General features: G+C 37.8%; 1 protein-coding gene across 3 annotated transcripts in view; it reads right to left on the bottom strand.

Annotated features, from left to right (window-relative positions):
• Positions 1-23,631, bottom strand: part of RASSF2 (Ras association domain family member 2) — a 228,946-nt gene that overhangs the window by 88,167 nt on the left and 117,148 nt on the right. For all 3 annotated transcript variants that reach the window (XM_044083102.1, XM_044083101.1, XM_044083103.1), the window contains 4 exons: positions 19,603-19,682; positions 10,767-10,927; positions 9,630-9,731; positions 4,003-4,054 (listed from right to left, as the gene is read on the bottom strand). In XM_044083102.1, coding sequence (XP_043939037.1) covers positions 4,003-4,054; positions 9,630-9,731; positions 10,767-10,927; positions 19,603-19,682 — 395 coding nt within the window. The remainder of the gene's footprint in view (positions 1-4,002; positions 4,055-9,629; positions 9,732-10,766; positions 10,928-19,602; positions 19,683-23,631) is intronic.

Here is a 23,631-nt window from a genome sequence, read left to right as displayed (position 1 = left end):
CAAATAGTGATGAATATGAATTGGGGGAGAGTAAGTTTTTGATCGAGAGTATAGATCAAGTGTTGACTAACAACTATTTTAGATTTGAAGGAGTGCGTTACCTCCAGAAGAGAGGGGTGGCTATGGGAGCCCGAATGGCTCCCAATTATGCCAATTTAGTTGTGGCATTTTGGGAAACACATTTATTCAAAATTAAAAGGCAGAACTAATGCAATTTTATACCACCATTTTATTGATGATTTGTTTTTTGTATGGAAAGGGCAACCTGGTGGGTTAGAAGTACTTCTGGAAGAAATGAACAACAGTACTGACTTTTTGAGGTTTTCACACAGTTACAGTGATGTAAGCATTTGTTTCTTGGATGTGGAGGTGAAGAAGGATGTTAGTTATAAACTAGGATCCATTATTAGTTACAAAAATGTGGCTAGTAATGCTGTCTTACACTATTCTAGTATGCATCCTAGTTACATTAAGCACAACACTGTCAAGGGCAACTGATTAAATTAAAGCATTTAACTATAGATATTCAGGTTTTGGATATGTTAACAGAAGAATTGCACCACAGTTTCTTGGATGTGGAGGTGAAGAAGGATGCTAGTTATAAACTAGGATCCATTATTAGTTACAAAAATGTGGCTAGTAATGCTGTCTTACACTATTCTAGTATGCATCCTAGTTACATTAAGCACAACACTGTCAAGGGCAACTGATTAAATTAAAGCATTTAACTATAGATATTCAGGTTTTGGATATGTTAACAGAAGAATTGCACCACAGGTTTACACACAGGGGATACCCTCAGGAGGTTATTAGCAAAGTGGTTGAGCAGAAGATGGAGTCTAATACAACTAGCAAAGTAGTGTCCAGTATGGAGTGTGATTGGACCCTTTCCATGCATATAGCATATTCATTAGATAGTGGTGCTATTAGAAACACCATTAAACATAATTGGAGGATTTTAGTTGGGAACAGTGTGACTGAACAAGTTGTGGATGCCACCCCATGTTTTATTAACAAAAAGGCTGACCATTTTAAGAAGTATTTAGAAAACACTAGGAATAAATTTTCTTCCAACATGAGGGAGTCATTTCACATGTCAACTCTGTTCCATGTGCAGATATATTACTGAATGACCACATTTTGAGGTTTTTGGAGATAAAACATGTGCAGTACAAGGTTATTTTACCTGTAGTTCTATGTCTGTAGTTTACTTAACCAAACGTTCCTCATGTCACTCATTCTATACAGGAAAAACAAACAGGCAGCTTAGAAAAAAGGATGTATGAGCATTTTTATGACACTAAGATTACAAATTTTGAAAATGCATTGGCTAAACGTAAATACATGTGAAAATTTAACAAAAACAATTACTTCACGATGATTGACTATGTCAGCAGTGAATTTAATGATGATTGAGAAGGGGAATTAGATTTTAGAGAGTTTAAATGGCAGTTACAGTTTAATGCTTACAACACACTGGGTTTAAACACCAATGTCATCTACAAAGTAGTACTTCAGAGAAGGTTTTATTTATGATAGGTGTAAGTGAAATAAAATATTTATTGTTTTAGTACTTTGGATGTAAGCACTGCCATTTGGACAAAGTGTATTTTTATTTAATGGAATAGTTTATTTGATGAGATTAACTGGTAAAATGACTGTGAATGGTAGATCAGTTTTGCGTTTTTGGTATTTTAACTTGGGTGTTTGTTTATTTTTTTTATTCTGAAGAAGACCTACTTTATGGTCAAAAGCTCTGAATTCATATTAAACAGTTTTTGGTTTTTACTACGTGTCCTTTTTTGTTTTTACAGAGGTTATTTTGAGTTGTGTTATTTTTCTGCCACTGCAACAGAGGCATTTGAGGTTGTTTACTTCACACATGCCCTAGATATTCTACCACAAGTACATGCAACATGTATTTCAGCACATTAGCTTTCCTTTTACAGTAAGATTTGTCAAGCTGCTTCAGGGCAGGCAGTACTGGACAACAGAATAAAATGATTAAATCTTTTGGGAACAGTACTACAATCCTCCAAGATGCCTATTTGAGAATACACCTTCCAACAAATTTAGATGTGATTTCATACTTTTATATTGTTCTTACTCAGAGACATAAATGCAGATTACTTATGACTGTGCCACTGTATGCTACCACAAAACCACTGCTTACTGAGTTCAATGTCTTGCATGTGTATCATGGTGTCCTGATCAATTACTGTCCAAGAATAGGAGGTAGAAAGTGTCCACAATAAACAGACACTATCCCCCATGCTGGTATTATTGAAAAATTAGACAAGCTCAATGCTAATCTTTATATTGTCCGCTTGCTTACAAACTGGGTATCCAATAAGTCCAAGGTGTTTAAGTTTCTGACTCCATTTCTGAATGTAAAATTGTAACTAGTGGAGTGCCACAGGAATCTATTCTAGTCCTTCTCCTGTTTCACGTTTACTTTATAGACATCTAAGTGCATATCCCAGAAAAGGTTGACCAAGTTTGCTGACGACTGCAAACTTGGCACGGTTATCCTCTCATTCACTGATATAAAACAGCTCCAGTAAGGGGGAGAATATGCACATACATGCTATATAAAATTACTCTCAAACTTAATGAAAAAATGAGCAACACAGTAGCATTTGGCAGAAAAGTTACTCCAGCCTCATAAGTTTTAAACTGTACTCCTTTTCAAACAGATAAAATCATAAGAGACTTAGGTACTTATGTAGATAATTTTCTCATTCGATCATCATGCTTTCAACCAGTCAGGATATCCTATCTGGCCCAGTTGATTTCCAAGCGGATATCTTCAAGATCGAAAGAAGTTACCCTACACTATACTCTTGCCTTATCTGACCCATCATTAAGTACAACGCCACCTTTGGTATGTACAAATCCAAGCACATCACTCAATCAGAAAGACCACAAAGATTTCAACAAAGAAAATTAAAGGTCTTAAATCTACCAACTACTCCAAAAGATTAGCATGACTATTCTTATACGCAGTAGCCTACAGGTTTGCTGCTAAGTGACCTGTGTCTCACTTTTTGAGCCATTAAAGACCCAGTCCTATTTGACCTATTTCTTTGCAAAACCAGTGTGACTCTACAAACCTAATTTTGATCCACCAAACGAGACTTGCTGGAGAGATAGGTTTCTACTGCAATGTACTCAACTTGCTAAATCCATTTTAAAGCATTTTGTGAGGGGCTTTGTCCCCCTGCACTCCCTGATACGGAGAACTGAGCCCCACTCCCCCACACAAACACCCCTGCTTAAACATACAGTGATCTTACAACACTGTTAGTATCACATAGTAAAAGAAATTCTCTCAGATACCATAACCTTTTTTTTTCCCCACAGTACACTTAATAGACTTTTGTGATCACATTTTACAGTGCCAATTACGAATATATTGCACTTCTGCCTGGCACCGCTAATACTTGGCACAAAAAGTGTTACCAACTAGATGAAGTAACTTTTTCTTTACATATGACTGACTCAAAACAAAATGTAAAACATTTGACAAATTGAAGTAGATGAGAAGGTAGGGAAAAAAACAAGAATTATACCGTGATTTATGTGGAATGAGTTCCAAGAAGTGTTACCTTTGTCTTTCATTTAAATGTTCAGTTTAAAGCTTGCAAAAAGAAAAAAAAAACATGAAGTAAGGTGGAACACAAATGAAAGTCTGAGAAACATAAACAAAAAAAAAACGGTTTTCATCTATGCTAGCACTGTTTGAGTGTTTTACAAAATTACAAGTACTGGTGTTTTACTACATACTGTCACAGTGATGACAAAAATACTTTTTTTTTCCCCCAAAAGGCATTACACTCAAAATGTTCTCATAATGCCAGAAACATTAAAGAAGAAATTCATTGAAAGACAGTAGTCTGTATCACTATCTTCAAGAAGTCAGGCATGATATAATCGAGGATATAACGCAATGAATACAAAAAGGAACAAATCAATAAAGACAGAAAATGATTTGGCCCATACCTCCACTGGTGTGAAGAATGTATAATGCAAATTCATCAGCAGAATTCTCAATCTACAAAAACATTAAATGCAACAGAATTAGGTTTTCGGATGCTTTATATAAGGGTCATATTTGTTTCTGATACTACATCTTCTTTCATTTCCATTTACGCCATCTGTGTGGAGACCATATATATTCACAGTGACTTTGCATATTATTGAAAGCATTAGAATATTAAACTGCACTTATAATTAAGCAATGCACAGTATTTAAGGGGCTTCTCAAAGTAAACTTTCTGGAATGGTTCTAGTTCATAATCCTGAATTTCAAAATCCTGAAACATAACATAACATAACAGTTGTAGAATAATGAAAACAAAAAAGATAAAATGTAAAATTCTTGAATACGACGGGTTGCTGTTTGTATATTAAATTGTAAAATTTGTGAATACAACGGGTTGCTGTTTGTATATTAAACTTGTATAAGTGAAAAAAACAATGACAATGGGGCAGATACCAAAAGACTTGCTCTCAGTGTAAGTGACCAGTTACACTAAGCATGTCTTTTGAAATCTGGCCTCGGTATACGTCTGTTTATAGATAGGCTTTACACCAACGTAATTCGCATACACTGACAATCTGGGAGAGACACTGACAACAACACTTTGGCCCAGAAGAACACAGGAAAGATTCATGCAGGGTGGTAAGCTTCCCTGTACCATAAAGTGGGTTTTATGCCCCCATCATCACAACTTATTTTAACACTGAAGTATGATGACATTGGTGGTAAAGGAATGGTTTCTGAATAGCCAAATATTTCATTTTTTCTTAGATGCTGTGTGACATGAGTTACAATCAATAAGTGCAACATTCGGGTAGGGGCTGAAGCGTCCTCACACGCACACTCATGAAAGCTCGTTCACCTGAAAATAAATAACAACATCTGTTGTGTCAGTCTTTCAGCATTTAGTTCACATTCAGTTTTAGTCTTCAACATCTGGATTTTCTGGTTCAGGATTATGAAATTCAACCGACGAAGTACAACACAGCTGATGTGATTAATGGTCATTGTTCCATGGCCTGCTACTCAATGTTGAATTTACGTGTGTGAGGTGGGGCAGGACATAGAGTGCAGCCACATTCATTTCATCAGCATTTCTGTTAGTTGTGGCTTGGCTCCATCAGTGTTATTACACATTGTAATACACATGTATAGAAGTTCATACTTAAAACTGCAGCACTTCAGAACCTCAGCAGCAGGAAGTCAGAATAGTTTTAGAAAACTGAAGGTACACATAGTGCTGAAGGGTCTAAACTGGACTGGCAGTCTACTGACCTATAGCACAATATCTCATCTACACAAGCAGCTAGCAAAAATGAGGCCAGTGAATAACAAAGCAAAGGGATCTGCAGTTATTTGACTGAAAATCATGATTTTCATAGATGATACATTTGGTTGAGGAAAAAAAAAAATCACATTCAAAGTACAGTCAACAAGGAGACCTTAAGCCACACATTGTTGATATACTGTAAACCCTTTTGTGATCCCCCTAAATCACTGAAGGGCACCTACTGAATAAACTAGCATCAGTTCTACTAAGGGTTAACTGAGGACTCAAAACCTGCTGGACAATGTAAAGGCTGGTAATTCATATCAATCCCAGTTCCCATGTCCCATGGATTCCATGTCTACTTATCTCAGCAGATATGGTACTATTAAATGAAGACCATCTCAGTGAAAACAGCTGATTCTAGATCAAATGAGCAAGCATCAAATCCCCTGCACCCCTGGGCAAAGAGCTACTTCCCTGGCACTTACTAAGTATTAAAGCTACTAAGTATTAAAGCTACCTCTGAGGTCATCAAGCCAAAGGGTAAATTATATATTTTTCCATGACACAGCAAAACATAACAGTCTTTCATTAATAAAACAAATTAAAACAATTTATTTTTATCTGAAACTACAAACACAACATTGAGTTTCCTTATTTTGTTTTCTACGGACTATTAGAGGAAAAAATCTGCATCTTAAAAGTGTTTAACATACAGGCAGCCATACATGTGAATGTCAGACAAAACTTGCAACATTCATTTGTTGTTGTTGTGTCTTTCGGCTTTTCCCGGTTTGGGGTCACCACAGCGGTACTCCGGTCCGCTAATGACTGGCAGTAGATTTTTACGTGCTGGCTTGCCGGGCCTAATGCACAACATTCCAAGAAGGAACGCCCATTCACGCATGTCGCCACACAGAAGACACTCTGAGAATTGAACGGGCAATGTCTAACTGTGAGGCGACAACACTACCGCAGCACCACCACTGCAAAACTTGCAACATTCATATAAAGGAAGAAATCTAGGGACCAAAATCAGTTTCAGTAAGAGGCCTGTCACCAAATTTTGTAACTGCCAAAAGCTAGTCAAGAAGATATACCCTACTCTAAAATGCTATGACCTTGGAGTTGATTAAACATAGTCAGGAAGTGAAAGGCAGTTACTTAGCACAAAGGGAGCATCAGGGGATTCTCACAGCTCAGCAGATTTCCATGATGAAGAGTTGGAGGACAAGATGTATTTAGTTGTTACTAAGCAACCCTTCACATAACAGTGAAGATCACTTTTGATTACCTCAAGACTACTCTGCATAATCTAAACATAGCAAGCAATCAAGCAAAGATTTAAAAGACATTGTAGAAGTTTGTAGCTCAGCTGAATACAATGAAAACCAAAGATTCAGAAATGGACTCTCTGTCATCAGAAGGTCCACCAGGAAGTAAAGAACTAAACGTCTTTCTTTGGTAGGACGTAATGTGGCAAAGTTGCTGATGGAAGAAAACCATAAAAAGCAAATATCCTTATATATATATATATATATATATATATATATATATATATATATACACTAAAGAGGTGAAGCCAAGGATGAGTTTTGATTTTTTATGCCAATTTAATGTCATAAATGCTTTCATTATCACACCATACCACAAACACCCTCATTTCTACCAAAGAGGGGAAGGAGCAATGCAAAGAATGATGAATAGTGGTTAAAAAAGTAATCTGAGTATTTGAGAATACTGGCATAAAAAAGAAAAACAAATGGAAAAATAAACAGAAGCTATAGTGGTAGTAGGTATTACTGCCAATTTTAACAGCATTCTATGCACTGTCTGTTCCATAGTAGTGACACCAGTCCCCACCTCACTGTTAATCACACTCCAACCCAGAAGTAAAAATTTTGGAAGAACTCATAGGCTGCGTTTCAATTAGCTTATACTTCAGAAGTTTAAAGCATATTATTAATTGCCTGCTCTGCATGGGTTAGGGGAACAGCATTCATTCTATGGCAGGCACAACAAACTATATGCCAGCCTGTGTTTTTCAAAATATACATTTCAAACATGTATACAAGGAAAGCAAACACACAACACTTATCAGTCAAATGTCATAGCTGTGAAAGTGAATCAATAAAATTCACAAAACCTTGCAACAGCAAACAGTTAAAATATCTTTGAAAATATTAGTGTGACAAAAATTCCATAAGCAAGATTTAGTAACCAAATATCACTCTTTTAATAGCTTTTATAAGACAATATAAATTACTACTATGGGAATTTGAAGCAAAAGCTAAAGCATATACAGGCAATGAACAGGTTAGTGGTCGAATGTTCAGTACTGAAACAAATGGTGAACACTGAGCAGTTGTACTGGCACCAAGCATTCTGTTCCATATTATTGGTTCAGTTCCCTTAAGGTTGGGCATTAAACAGCAAATTAAATAGCAAAGACATGAATAAGTCTTGTATTAAATAGATACATAGTATGCTTGTTAGCCTATTATAATATAGTTAGCATGTTTTTAATTGTCCTGAATTAATTTAGAGTTTCACATTTAAGCTATAAAATTTATGAGAACATATTTCTTACAAACCTATGGTTTATGCTGTGATGTGTACTGAAACAGTGTGCTTAAAAAGGGGAAGTAGCCGTGCTTCACAGGGATATGCTTTAAACAATAACAAATTGGGGGAAGCTAGTCATACCTCTCAGCTGTCCAGATTTTCGCAGAATGTCCAGATTTTTCCTCATATTTTTGGTCTATTCCTCATAAAATCTGTGGTTTTCTGGCAAATCATTTGGAAGCTCTGAGAACTGAAGTCACTAAATGACATACATTTGAGTTTCAGACTTCAAATCTTTCAGAAAACGTATATTAACACAAACCCTTTTATTCTACCAACATTCTAAGTTTATAAGAGCAATATTTAAGAAATCTCCCTGTTTTTGGCCCTTTGTCCCCCCATTTGGTGAGGCTTTGTCCAGATATCTTGCACTAAGAGGTTTAGAGGTATGAAGCTAGTGTTCAAAAAAAATCTATCCATCCACATCCCCTTTTTCCCATTTTCCAGATGGGGCCACGGTGTCACTTCAACAGTGACAATCATCTAGCTCTAAGGTTCACACCACCGAAAGGCTAGCCTGCCACAGTTCTTCCATATCACTCACATGTAACACCAATTTAGAGTGTTCAAACCACCTAATGCATGTCTTTGGAGTGTGGGACGAAGTTGGAGCACTCAGAAAAAGACAATGCAAACACAGGTAGGACATGCAGAATCTACATACAAGGCACCCCAGCAGACCATCATACTGAAGGTCTTGCTGTGATGTGGTTACTGTTCAATAAATAACTGAAAAAATAAAATAACATTCTTTGTAACTGTTTCAGACAAGTCTGGAAATCAACTGTTATTTCACTTAATGTCAGGTCAGCAGTCACAAGATTCCAGAAAGTGCTGGCTCAAACTATCATTATGTAATAGCAGATATGACTCGTCTATAAAAGCCATGACACATGCTTATTTAACAGACTCTCTTGATTTACTTTTTGAACTGCCTACTTGCTATCAGGACTTAAGTTTGATAACCAGTGGCTGCATTTATTTGTTGATTGATTCTTCAGGTTTCAAGATGGCAGCTTGAATGTGACTTAATCGACTGATTGATACAGACACTGCCTTGACGAAGCAGATGTAATGTATGTAACTGAATGAGGATCACTCATATAGTTTACAGGATGATTAAGCTGATGACTTTTGTAAGTTACTGATTTTATATTTTGTTAAAGTTATTTTTTGATTAAACTGCCAACACATCGATGTAACTAGGGAGCATACATACTGTACTTTCATAGTCCAGGCTACCAAGTTTCAGCATCATTTATGCATTTTTTTTGTTATATTAACATTTCAGATAATGGGTATTGCTCAAATGCCTTCTAGTATGAAATATGTTGATAAATTAATATTATGTTATCCTTGATTATGCAAATATTTTTTATGCTGCAAGCTACAGATATTTAGTATTACTTTCCACATTCAAGCAGTCTCATGCATTTACTGCCTACAAAATCATATGTAGAAGCAATGACAACCAGGAATGGTGTGCAAACTCAAGCGCAAATCTGGACAATCAGCTAACCGTAGCAAATGTGAGGAAATGGGGGAGGGGAATAAGAAAATGTAAAACAGAATCACTCTTCCTACAAGATTATGTTACAGCACTTCAAAGACTGGTGCTAACAAGATAACATGCATACTACGAGTATATAATTTTATAAGAATTCCTCAGACCCATCATAACTAGCTATTTACCTTAAATTTGTTGAGTAACAGTTTGAGAACCTGTTTAGTAGTCATTGTGCTGTTGATTCGAACATTTGTTATAGAGCCATATGCAGGCGTGAATACTGAAGTCTGAAAAGCAAAAGAACGTTTGCATTATAGGTTTCCTCTACAAAGAAGGAACATCAGTAACTATATTCACAATAGTAAAATATATGTTGTCAAGTTTAGCATGCTTTTTTATCTAAAACATTGGCCTTTGTTCAGTGATTAACATTAGAGATTTTGCTTTTCTTTAAATCCCAGCTCTGATCTAAAAGTTTCCTTTTTCTCCACCACAGTGTTCTTTAAAGACTGCATCACACTGGTATATTTATCAAGTTTGATGTAAGTTATTATGAAAATTTTTTTTAAGGTTTATAACAACCACAATAATTAAGGGAAACTACAGACTTCCAAGTTCAGAATAGCAATCCCCCTTTAAGGCCACTGTCTGAATAGATATTTCATTCTATGACGCCCAATTTATTTGATTCAAAATGACTCTTCCCCCATACTGCAGCCAAAATAAATCTTAACTTCATTCAGCACATGTATAGCGTTAAGTTGTTTCTGGGCAACCATTTTAACTGACACTCAACAAAACTGAATATCACCAGCGGTACCCACAGACTTGTGTGCATATGCAATGAAACATTTTAAAACTTAATACAACATTTAAAATAAAAGATGACAATGTTTGTAGCTACAAATGAGGACACGAGTTATTGCAAACAGAACTTCAATTCACAATACAAAAGACAGCGTCACCTGAGGCACAACCAAAGACAGTTAAAGTGATAAACATTAACTAATTTCAGCAATGTAACGATCTACCATTCAAAACAAAATGAGTACTTTTAAAATAATCACACTAAAAATTCCATACCAGTATAAGTTTTAATGTTTATTAAAAGCATAATGTATAAAGAGGAGAAACAGTTGTATAGTTAAAAACTCAGCCTGAATCCTTCTTTGCTACAGATTCTTTTTACAATATCCTGACTGTACAAAATAAAACGTAGGATTTAAATCTGAGTCTAAAGAAAAAGTTGTGCAATTTTTCCAATGATCTGCATCCCTTGCCTTAGGTTTAACTCAAAATTCCTAGTGTGGCTTTTTTCATACCTTATGATTATAATAATGACCATTGATAGAGAAACGTTGCCGTCGAATACGGCCAACATCACTTGGCGAGCGGAGGTTGGCTCGTCGACGAACTCCAGCATCACTCTTAGTTCGCATTAACTGAGGGGTATCCTCTTCAGATTCTTTTATGCTTTGAGAGCCTAAACATTTAAAAACAAATAGGAAATAGGGTTTGAATGTAAACACTTCTCAGAATAAAAGCAATCCATGAAGATGGTAAATTCTGCAAAATCACACAGACACTCTCAAACTACTCAGACCTCAGAATTAAAATGTTTTTACTGAATTCTGGTGATCTCAAAAAACAGGCTTTTATTTGCTCATCTTCATTTTATATGCTTTTCCTACAGGGTGGACAGAAAGAAGGAAAGAAAGAAAGGACGTGTGTACATATTAACCTTTCAGACTGAGTGCACACATACACTACAAACCTAGCAAAGGCAAGGCAAAAAACTTTTTTAAAGTTTTCACCAGTTAATATTCATTTCATTTATGCAGTATTCTTGGGGCTTACTAATTAAACTGCACTAACTGAAATTTATTGACAAAAAAAAAAACAAACAAGTCTGCTGAAAATGTTAAGGTATGGTATTTAACTGACCTTTACCAAGTTAAGTACATGCTTTGTAATTTAAGTAGCAAAAGAGCAACTAAGGCATTAGAAAATATTATAAATTTATAAGATAATGAGCATCCTTGTAGTTATTTCAACCAGCTCTCCTATATATTCATCTTCCACCAAGCAAAATCCCAAAAGAGATATGTAGATGTAGACGCACCACTAATTAGAACCACAGTCGCTCCGAAATGAAAGAGGACGTGGTGAGGAAAATCAAAAACATTTTTCAGGCCTCAAATATAAAGTCTTGCAAGATTTAGTCATTGGTTGTAAGCAAAGTGAATGTGCAGAGGCTGTACGCAGACCCTCATATTAGCTTGCTGTAGCATCTCCAAAATGGGACACAGCCTTCAAACGTGATAAAAATGGTAAGGGAAATCTACCTTAAGTGATTTCACCCATTCCAATCTCTGCAACTCTTTCCTAGCTTATACTAAAGCAAGCATAGGATCACAGGAAGTTACTAGGCTAATGGCCCTAAGGTCCTTACAAGCCTAGCCAAGTTCTACCCTTATTTCCCTGATCAGCACCTACTGCCCCTATCCAAGACGGACAGAGGTGGAACCTTCGGTGTGAAATTATGGTTACCCATCCAATTATCCAGATCGCATGTGAAAAAGGCCGATCAGGAGCGCTGTTTGACATGAAATGGGAGCCTGTTCTAAAGGTGTGGTAACCTCTGGGAGACAAATCTGTCCCTCCAGCAGGTTCCATTAATGTCACATACCAGGTTCATAGGCTGGTACTAGGCTATCGGCCCTAGGGCCTATACAAGCCTAGCCATAACAATTCCCTGGCTATTTCTTCCCACACTATTTACTTCCCTGGACCCCTGTCTAGCAGGGCGACTGACATGATACCTGGAGTGAATTTCCTTTCTCCCATCCAATCGTCAAGGTTCCTTTTGAAGAGAGCCAAAGAGGCGCTCTGCTTGACATGTATGGGCAGTCTATTCCAGAGTATGGGGAGTCTCTGGGTCAGGAACCTATCCCTCCAGCATGTTTTGTTTATTGTGATGACAAGGTTTAGATCCCTGGAGCGTGTAGCTCTGAGGGATTGGGATTCTTTAAGTGTATCATGTCCAACAGCTCAGGATTTGGCATGGCATTGTATGTTAAGCAGAGATCGACTCTGAGTAAACGATATGCCACAGAGTATAGCTGGAGTTTTTTTAAGGCGGTCAGCATAGGGCATCTGCTTTAGGCCTGTGATTTTTTTAGTGAGGTATTTCTGCGGCCTTTCCAGTTGTTACAGGTGTCTTGAGAGATACATACAAATGGGGCGTTTTATTCTATAATGGGTCTAATGAGGGATAAGTACAGTGGGACAATGACCTAATTTTTTCTGGATGAAAAGCCCTTAGTGATGAGGTGTGCCACATAGGATTTCCTGTCTGTTGTGGCAATGTGATTATCGAAGGTGAGACCACTGTCCACATGTATCCCTAAGTCTCTTATCACACTTTTGGTGTTTAGTGTACTGTCACCTATGTGGTAATTCACAGGTACATGGTTTTTCTCAAAGGGGAAAACTATACATTTCTTGGCATTAAGCTTGAGCCTATGGCTCTGGCACCAAGCATCTGTTTCTGTAAGGCCCTTTTGTAGAATATCCACATCATTTGGGGATTCAATAATGGCTCCCAGTTTGCAGTCATCTGCGAACTTTGTTAGCCAGAGTCCCTTAGCGTTGGCCTGTACTTCAGAGAAGTAGATGCCAAACAAGAGCAGTCCCAGGACTGAACCCCGAGATACTCCACTTGTCACTTGTCTGGAGCTGGATTTGGAGTCTGCAACTTTTACAGTGTGGGTTCTGTCAGTAAGCCAGCTGGCAACCTATCGAGTGATAGGGATTTATGCCCAGCTTAGTAAGTTTATCTATGATTCCAGAGTGGGAGATGGTGTCTAAGGCCTTGGCGAGGTTCAGACAGGCTGTGTGGACGGCCTTACCCTCGTCCACAGCTCTGGAGACTGATTCGAAGAAGTCAATCAGGTTAAGGAAACAAGATCGGCCCTTCACGAGCCCAAATTAGGTGGGGTCCAGTGTTTGAAGGTTGCCAGTGTCTTTGTCAAGTGTGAATAAATAGGGAAAAAAATAAACAGCAAAGGCAACTACAGCAGCAGTTACAAAGATTTGTAGTTTTGCTTTCCTCTCACTAAGCACAGCTTAGAAAATTACTGAAAATTATGTGTGTTGGTATACATGAGCATGTGTGAAGGAAAAAGAGTGAACAAATAAGAAAGACAAAGTGCTTCTCAGCTTCTTTGCTCAAGAATTTTGGACAAAAGCCAACAATAACTGGGGAGACTGGGCAAAGACATAAAATCAGGGTAAAATTTAAAGTATAGCCCTAATTCACTTAAAAAGTAAGTACAGCAATACATTTTCTACCAACATGCATTTTCTAAACAATATGAAACTATAATATCCAACTTTAGTCACTGTTATACTTGGTGATTAAACATTTTTGGAAGACAGAGCAAAATATTAGGCAAAATAAGAGACAGTTTAGCAGCGTGGCAAGTTGCAGAGCCTTGCATGTTATGATTTTTTTTCATTCATTTGATCACAACATTGCTGGGCATTGTGTAAGGATGTATTTGTGTAGTTTTGTGTGTGTGTGTGTGTGTGTGTGTGTGTGTGTGTGTGTGTGTGTGTGTGTGTGTGTGTGTGTGTGTGTGTGTGTGTGTGTGTGTGTGTCTGTGTGAATACTGCATATGGAAGCAATTTAAAAGCGTATTATTAACTACAACAAATGCTCTCCAGGCTGGGTGTTGCAGCGGAAAATAATGGGCCTTCTAGGAGTTGAAAGGCCCTCTACATGTGGTGCTGGGCATCACAACACCACTGTGCAGTCTGTTATTTCCCCAACAACAGCCACTATGTCAGGCATTGCTGCTTGCTTAGGACTGAGCATAAATACTAGTATTTTATGATTGGTAGTTTTATTACTATCATGTGAATTATAAGCAACTATATTTAGAATATATGAATCTAGTTCAGAAGTCGCATTTATAAAAAAAGAAATAGAATTCCTAAACTGTTAGTTTTGTTAGCAGTATGGACAATAATTCATGGTGCTTATTTTGCCCATTCAGACATCTGAGTGATTACTGTCACTGTCTGCAGTTTTCTTCAGGCTTGGAGTTGTAACATTCAGTTATATCCATGAATCAACCAGAGAGTAGCTAGTGAAGGGGTGAAAAGGAAAGGTGAGAGACAAGGCCTCCCTATTTCTTGTCAAACCACAATGAATGAAGTTCCATCTGGTCAGCATCAACTTCTCAGTGCTGAAACTCTGATCCCTATTTCCACAGCAAATCACTGACCGTACAGTTTGTGTGTGAACCAGCAAGGATTTATTTATTTTGTGAGAATTCTTCTTACCTTCATAGTTGCACAACCACTGAGCGAGTATATACATGTTTTTGTTGGTTTGAATGCACAGTGAGTTGAACTCAATGAATTCAGTCCTCATCCACTTGGAAATGGACTATATGTAGGTAATGCAGTAGACAAGTTAAGAGAGTCGACGTCATTTAAAAGACAGAGGTAATAAAGAGGATGCCAAAAGAAGTAGTTTAGACTATAACTCTGGGAAGCATTTCTTTGTGGTGAATTGTACGAGGTAAATGAGGTGAGCCTTTCTGAATGTTCCAAGAGTTGGGAGGATTTTTTTTTTTCTTTTTTTGCTTTCTTTTGCCTCATTGGCCATCATGTTTGCTTTGTTCTGCATTCCATTCATTCCTTCAGGAAGCGAGAGCTAAGCCTCTGAGAACAGAGCCATCACCCATCTGAGGCCAAAGGGGGATCGTAACTTTAAGACCCTAACTCTTCAGTGCTTTCCCATAACCTCCCCAGGGATCAATGTGCATTGGAAATCTGGGAGAGAGTGTCACTTCTATGGATATTGTAACCATTAAGTATACCCTACTCCCCTTAAAGCCAGCGCTCCCATTGGGCCACCAAACTTTACTGGGGAACTACACAACAGAAAAAAGCACTTCGACATGCACTAAACCACCACCACCACCCCCTTCCACCAAATATAGGTGATCTGATGAAGGTGCGTCATGCCACCCTTTCCCTGACACAAGCTTCAGCATGTATCCAAAGCAGTTACTTGAATTTGGGTTGCCTGGGTAGCAAGATTAGCGCTACACCAAAAGAGCTAAGTTAAATCTTAAGGGAAGAGATGCCATCAGAGGATGATAGGGTAAATTAGGTCTGTTTTGAGAAACAAGCCCAAAATATTGAGACAAAAGAGGAACTGAGGTTGAGGTTAAGTTGCTCGAAGAGCAAAGAGATAAAAAAGAAAAGTGATTTACTAACTAGGAGACACAGCTAAATTTCTTTACTAGATGACAACAATGCAGATGGCTGTCTGGTTTACAATGATACAATAAATCTGGTTACATCTTGTATGAAGAATTATGGAGATTAGGAAAAGCTTAAGCGTCAAGGCTCTAGTAAATATTGCAGTAAACCGTGCATTATCCACAAGTACAGCTTTGGGCTAGCACTTTATAAAAGCTTGAGGAATGTATTTACAGACTTTACTTACCGATTTTATTTAAGTACTTCTATGACAGCAAAATCAGTGTGATGATGGAGTTAGTTTCTGAAAAAAAAAGTGCCAGATGACTAGTTTATGAAAGTCACACTGAAGCTCTTCGCTGAATTTGTGTGCTCTCGTTATCTGCTTTAAGAAGGAAATGATCATCTACATAATGGGAACAAAGTCAGGAAGGGGATCGGTTAGATGGATGGTAAGAGGGAGAATGGACCTGCGCGAAAACTTGACCTATTTAGGACACCAGAGTGCAATAGTGATGAGGGCAAAAGTGACAGAAGACAAACTGCACTTCAATCCATCTGATACAGAGATAGTTTGGGAGTTAGAGTTACAGCATGAGAGATGAATAAAAAATATGGGGGTGCTCAAGATGATGTGTGTGGTGAGTGTGTGGTGAGAGTGAGAGTGTGAGTGAGAGTGTGTGTGGTGAGTGTGTAGTGAGAGTGAGAGTGAGAGTGAGAGTGAGAGTGAGAGTGAGAGTGTGAGTGAGAGTGAGAGTGTGAGTGTGAGTGTGAGAGTGAGAGTGAGAGTGAGAGAGTGAGTGAGTGAGTGAGTGAGTGAATATATATATATATATATATATATATATATATATATATATATATATATAGTTTCACTTTATCATTTCGAAATACTGAAATATTGAATTTTAGTATGTCAAGACTATAAAGCAGAATTTTCAAAATACCGAAACCCCAAAAGAGCGAAATTCAAAATCGTGAACATAAACTCACCATACACCACACAACACATACACAATCCTTCCCACACTACAACAAACAAACAAAACACACACGCATACAAAAACACAAATAAACAAACCTACCCTACAAATAAGCAGGGGGGGCAAGTCCCCCTGCACCCCCCACACTCTCGCTACTTATATATACTAACTCTTAGGTCGCACCACACAGAAAATGACAGTAAACTCACCAACACACACACTACAGTTCTCTCATACACACATATCACATATATACAACGACCACCACTTTCAACACTTAAACACTCGCACTTTTACCTACCTACCCTAACCCACACCTAAAACTTCCAAACACACTCACATATACTCAAATACTACCCAAAACCCTTAAACAAATATTCACTTACCTTAATCTCCAGCCAGATCCACACACCAAACCGAACATCGGGCACTCAGTACATCCCACGTCATGTACCGGAACACCATAACCACGACTTCAACATTTCCGGATTGACAGTTATGAAGTTTCACTATTTTCAAAATTCGACTTATGGTCTCGACATACTGAAATTCAGTATTTCTTGATTATAAAGTCAAACAGTCAAACTATATATATATATATATATATATATATATATATATATATATATATATATATACACACACACACACACACACACACACACACACACACACACACACATACACACACACATACAAATATGTGCACTCCAATGAGTGTATAATAAAACATGCAGAATAATTTACTAACTACCATTGCTAGCAGCTCTTTCAAATGAAAGCATCCACCAGGGAACACATTTTTGTACTATATTGCTGTTAAAGGTAGCTGCATTGTAGGTGACTGCCCAACAATGGTTATGATCCTTAAAGTGGAAGTAGGAAAATCCTGGCTCCTTTAGTATGAGGGTCAACATACAAGAAATGCTACAACACCACAACTTAAGTTGCACGGGGGAGCATGGGTGTACAAGAGTATACATGCACTGGGAATGGGTGGTAGGGCAAAAAATGCCTTCAATTTGCATACACAACTCAGTAGTTATTTCATAACCTACACTGTTGACAGTATAAAGAACTGGACCTCCTGTATGAAACCAGAAGAGATGGGGAATAGGGATGCTCAAGATCATGTCAGGGAGATGCGAATAGATCACCCTTAACAGAAAGGGCAGTGGGACAGGAAGTAGATAACAGACAGTATGGACCAACTACTGCTAGATTTATAAAAATACACAAATGATTTCAAGAGGTTAGAGGATACAAGGAGAAAGGGTGAGGGAGAATGAATATCTCAAAAGGAACTTTAAAGGCAAAACAGACAGCCTAACTACCTCCTACCATAACAAGAGTGAAATGTAAAAGAAAGAATATGCATGTTGGTTAGGTAGGAGTGAATGCACTTTCGGGCAGAATTACTCCTAACATCTCAGATGTCTGCTAGAAAGACAGAAGATGGAGAGCTATTATTTACTTGTTTATTTTTTCTATATGCTTTTTGCTCTCATAGGAGCTCAGATGCCTTTATCTATTTATTTTGCTTCACAATTACTTAAGGAATATTTGTACACCAAGAAAATAAAACAGAACAGATTTTTGGCACTTGAGTCCCAGTATGATGTCAATGGTGCTACTTACAGAGTTATTTTTTTAATTATAAAGTTCCACACTGTACAGTACAAAAGTTCACATTTATAATTATACTGCTTCTGAAAAAGAAGGACACAAATATTGCTATTAATTTACTGGTTTTCACATGGCAGTTTACACACTGTAACAATGTTTATGGCTTTATGTCTTAGCCTCGCTGTCGAATTGTACATCAACATAACAGTCTATAATTTTATAAATCCTCAAGTCTGAAAAATTCTGTAAACCATGCATACATGCAGTCATCCTTAGCAACTTTCAGGTTCTGTAAACAGATGAAAATCAACACTGACAATGACAAAAAAAGTCAATACCATCCATGTCGCAACAAAATCACCCTCCCATTCAGACATGAAAGGAAGGCCTGACACAAGCCATCAAATGACAGCATCCCTTTACTAACCTTCTGCATCAGAACACTACTGTCCCAAAATCCCTGGGATATTTTTGTGAAAGCCAGCCTTCACAAATGCAGTGAATTCCTTCTGCTTCAACTTTTCATCTTTGTACAAAATAATCTCATAATGTCAACAGATGCCGAAACACAGACACACAGCAATACACCACACTTCTACTTCCTCTGAACATCATGTCAATAGACACACAGCACTAAACCATACTTCTATTTCCTGTGAACATCATGTCAATAGATGCCTACAGAGAGACACACATCACTACGCCACACTTCTACTTCCTGTGAATATCATGTCAACAGATGCCTACATAGAGACACACAGCACTACACCACACTTCTACTTCCTGTGAACATCATGTCAACAGATGCCTAACATAGACACACAATACTACACCACACTTCTACTTCCTGTGAACATCATGTCAACAGATGCCTAACAGACACACAATACTACACCACACTTCTACTTCCTGTGAACATCATGTCAACAGATGCCTAACAGAGACACACAGCACTACACCACACTTCTACTTCCTGTGAACATCATGTCAACAGATGCCTACATAGAGACACACAGCACTACACCACACTTCTATTTCCTGTGAACACCATGTCAACAGTTGCCTACATAGAGACACACAGCACTACACCACACTTCTACTTCCTGTGAACATCATGTCAACAGTTGCCTACACAGAGACACACAGCACTACACCACACTTCTATTTCCTGTGAGCATCATATCAACAGATGCCTACATAGAGACACACAGCACTACACCACACTTCTATTTCCTGTGAATAAACAAGGAAAGAAAATGGTCATTATTACCTGTTCCTTCCTCCCCATCTTTGTCATTATCACCCAGCTCATTAATTGTAATATCGGGTATCTTCAAGTTTGTTCCAGTTCTAGAAAAGAGAGCAGCAACTTTATAAGAATCATAAAGCACATTTTATTTTAAACCTTTACTATACAATTCTTGTCAACATGAAAACATACTATATTATCTATGGTCCTGATTGTGTTCTGTATGCCAGCTGGAAGGAAAGAATTTTGATAGTTCAGACAACAGTACATTCAGCACCCTCTTCTACCATCAACAAACATCACAAACACACATGCACACACTCTGTGTGTGTATATCTGATATGTCTGCAAACTGCAGCAAAGTGTTAATACAGTTCTTTACTACAGTTCTGAAAGAGCTATTATGTAGAAACATAATACATTTTGGGTCCTCAACTCAAGAGATTTTATATACTTATTTATTTTTGTTTATTTCACATTTGTTAACCAGGTTAGTTCAAATGAGTTTGAAAACAAACCCATTTTCAGTGGAGACACGAGGGGAAAAGCCCCAGCAAACCTAAGTAAAGATAAAGTGACACTATACAAACAGAAAATAATCACAATACAAAATAATTGTAAAAAAAAGGTTATTGGTTATTTCCATTGCATAATACAGTGGGTATAAAAAGTTTGCACACCCCTGTTTAAATGCCAGGTTTTTATGATATAAAAAAGTGGGACTACAATAAATCACTTCAAAACTTTTCCCACCTTTAACGCAACGAATAACCTGTACAATTCAATTGAAAAACAAACAAATATGTTAGGGGAAAAAATATAAAAAATAAAAAATTGTACAATATGCTGGTTGCATAATGGTGCACACCCTTAAACTAATACTTTGTTGCGTATGCATACCCTTAAACTAATACTTTGTTGGAGCACCTTTTGATTTAATTACAGCTTTCAGTCTTCTTGGGTAGGAGTCTGTCAGCAAGGTACATCTTGACTTGCAATATTTGCCCACTCTTCCCTGCAAAAGCGCTCCAAATCTGTCAGACTGCGAGGGCATCTCTTTTGCACAGCCCTCTTCAGGTCACCCCACAGATTTTCTATTGGATTTAGGTCTGGGCTCTGGCTGGGCCTTTCCAAACCTTTAATTTTCTTCTGGTGAAGCCATTCTTTTGTTGATTTGGAAGCATGCTTAGAGTTATTGTCATGCTGAAAGGTGAAATTCCTCTTCATCTTCAGCTTTCTAGAAGATACCTGAAGGTTTTGGGCCAAAAGTGACTGGTATTTGGAATGGTTCATAATTCCCTCCACCTTGACTAAAGCCCCAGTTCCAGCTGAAGAAATTCAACCCCAAAGCACGATACTACCACCACCATGCTTCACCATGGGGATGGTGTTCTTTTGGTGATGCGAAGTGTTGTTTTTGCGCCAAACTTACCTTTTGGAATTGTGGCCAAAATTCAACCTTGGTCTCATCAGACCATAACACATTTTTTCACAAGCTTTTGGGAGTCTTGATGCATTGTTTTGCAATTTTTTGCAAATTTTAGCCAGGCCTGGATGTTTTTCTCTGTAAGAAAAGGCTTCCATCTTGCAACCCTACCCCATAGCCCAGAAATATGGAGAATATGGGAGATTGTTGTCAAATGTAGTACACAACCAGTACTTGCCAGAAATTCCTGCAGCTCTTTTGGTGTTACTGTAGGTCTCTTGGCAGCCTCCCTGACCAGTTTTCATTTTGTCTTTTCATCAATTTTGGAGGGACGTCCAGTTCTTTGCAACGTCACTGTTGTCCCATATTTTCTCCACTTTTTGATGACTGTCTTTACTGTGTTCCATGGTATAGCCAATGCTGTGGCAATGTTTTGGTACTCTTCTCCTGAATTATACCTTTCAGCAATGAGATCCCTCTGATGCTTTGTAAGCTCTCTGTGAACCATGGCTTTTGCTGTAGCAGGCAACTAAGTGAATGTCAGGAAAATCCTACTAGGACAGCTGAACTTTATTCGGGGTTAGTCAGAGTCTCTTTAATTGATGGCAGATGTGTACCCAAGAAGACTGAATGCTGTAATTAAATCAAAAGGTGCTTCAACAAAGTATTAGTTTCAGGGTGTGCACACACAACAAATTATTATTTTAAGGGTGTGCACACACTTATGCAACCAGCATATATTTTATTTTTTATATTTTTCCCCTAACAGATTTGTTTGTTTTTCAATTGATTTGTACAGGTTATAGGTCACATTAAAGGTGGGAAAAGTTTTGAAATCATTTGCTGTGGTCTCAATTTTGTACAGCACAAAAACCTGGCATTTTAACAAAAGGGGTGTGTAAACTTTTTATATCCATTGTGCGTATGTATATATATGTGTGTGTGTATGGGATCGGTACTAATTACCGAAGGAATTATTAGCCGAAGCACAAACAGCCAGGCATACTTCCGCGAAAGTGCTTTTTACCAAAAAAGCACTTTTGCGGAAGTATGACTGCAGCTAGAGGGAGTCGTGAGGGAATGAGTGTTGCGGAGATCGTACTATGGTGCGGCTAGAGGAATATTCCCTTTTCCTCACTGCAGTGCGATGTCCGAGTGAGAATATTAAAGTAGGGGGTGGGGGGCAAAGGGGGGTTGCCCCCCTGCATAAAAGTAGATTTATGGAGGGTTTTGTTTTTTTTTTTCCAAACGCACTGTAACGAAAGTGCTTTTTCAGTAAGAGCACTTCATTAAAGTGTGTTCGGTGCTTGTGGATTCGGACTATTGAACTTTCGTTCAATAGTCCTAGATCCATATATTTATGCACTCGATTCCCCTTCACAATCCCGAATTACTGAATGCTCGAAATTCAGTAACTCGAGACTGTAAAGTCGAAAATGCAGAAGCACGAATTCAAATATCTCAAATTCACGCTTATGCATGCCAACTACGGGACAGGAAGTGTGTGTGTTGGGATGTTTTACGGAAGTGAAGGTAAGTGAGTGTATGTGTGTGTTTTGTAAGTTGTGCGTGTGGGTTAGGGTAGGGGGGTGAGAGTATGAATGTGAGTGTTGGATGTGTCTATGTATATGTGATGTGTTTGTGTGTGTGTGTGAGGCAGTTTAAAATGTCTGTGTTTTTTTTTTTTTGTGTGTATTAGTCGGATCTCGGAGTTAGAATATATTAGTGGAGGGGTGTGGGGGGGTGCAGGGGGGCTTGCCCCCTGCATACATGTAGTGTAGGGCTTGTAGTTTCTGTTATGTGGGTTGTATGGTGTGCATGTTGTGTGGTGTATGTGTTGTGTATGTGTTCTGTATGTTCGGGGTTTTTTGTTTTCGTGCTTGTGGGTTTCGGGATTTTTGTTGGTTCGACTTTATAATTTCGAGTTACTGAATTTCGAGCATTCAGTAATTCGATATTATGAAGGGGAACCATACACACATATACACATATACATATTTTTTTTGAGGTGTGGTATCAATTAGTGGTTTGCCATGCTGGCAACTGAGCTAGCCATAGTTCTGCACAGGCATATACAGAAATTTAGTTCAGATAAACATTTATCAACAAAATTATAGTCACATATGTAACTTTGTGACCATGCTCATGACAGAAATGTTCCTTTACAGTGTTCAGAATTCATGGAAATTATACATAAAGAATCATCTGCAAGGCAAAAACGCATTAAATATATTCTAGGATTTGTTTAAAATTTATTATGTATATCATCTTACTTATCAAAGATAAAGATTACAGCTGCTCAGTTTGAAATATTTTTATTTTTCTTCTGCAACTGCAATACTGTCTTGCATACATAATCAGATCTTTTTATAAGTAAAGAGTTTTCCTCCGTTCATAAAAGCTTATCACTGATGTCCTCTTATTAATGAAGGTTACCCTCAGAGCACTGATGTGACTGTTGGCATGCACCCTATCTGAAAGGACACTGCTTAACTAACAGCGATTATAGCTTAAAGTTATTTGGTTCAATGGAATATTACTCAGTAACCGAGATCTTGATATTAGATTAGTAATAAGATAATGGCTGCAAATATTGTAAATACACTGGACAGCTATCAGCAGCC

This window comes from Protopterus annectens, chromosome 9.part0 (assembly GCF_019279795.1).
Source record: "Protopterus annectens isolate FY-2018-M chromosome 9.part0, PAN1.0, whole genome shotgun sequence".
NCBI lineage: Eukaryota > Metazoa > Chordata > Ceratodontiformes > Protopteridae > Protopterus > Protopterus annectens.
This window is presented reverse-complemented; position numbering and strand designations above follow the sequence as displayed.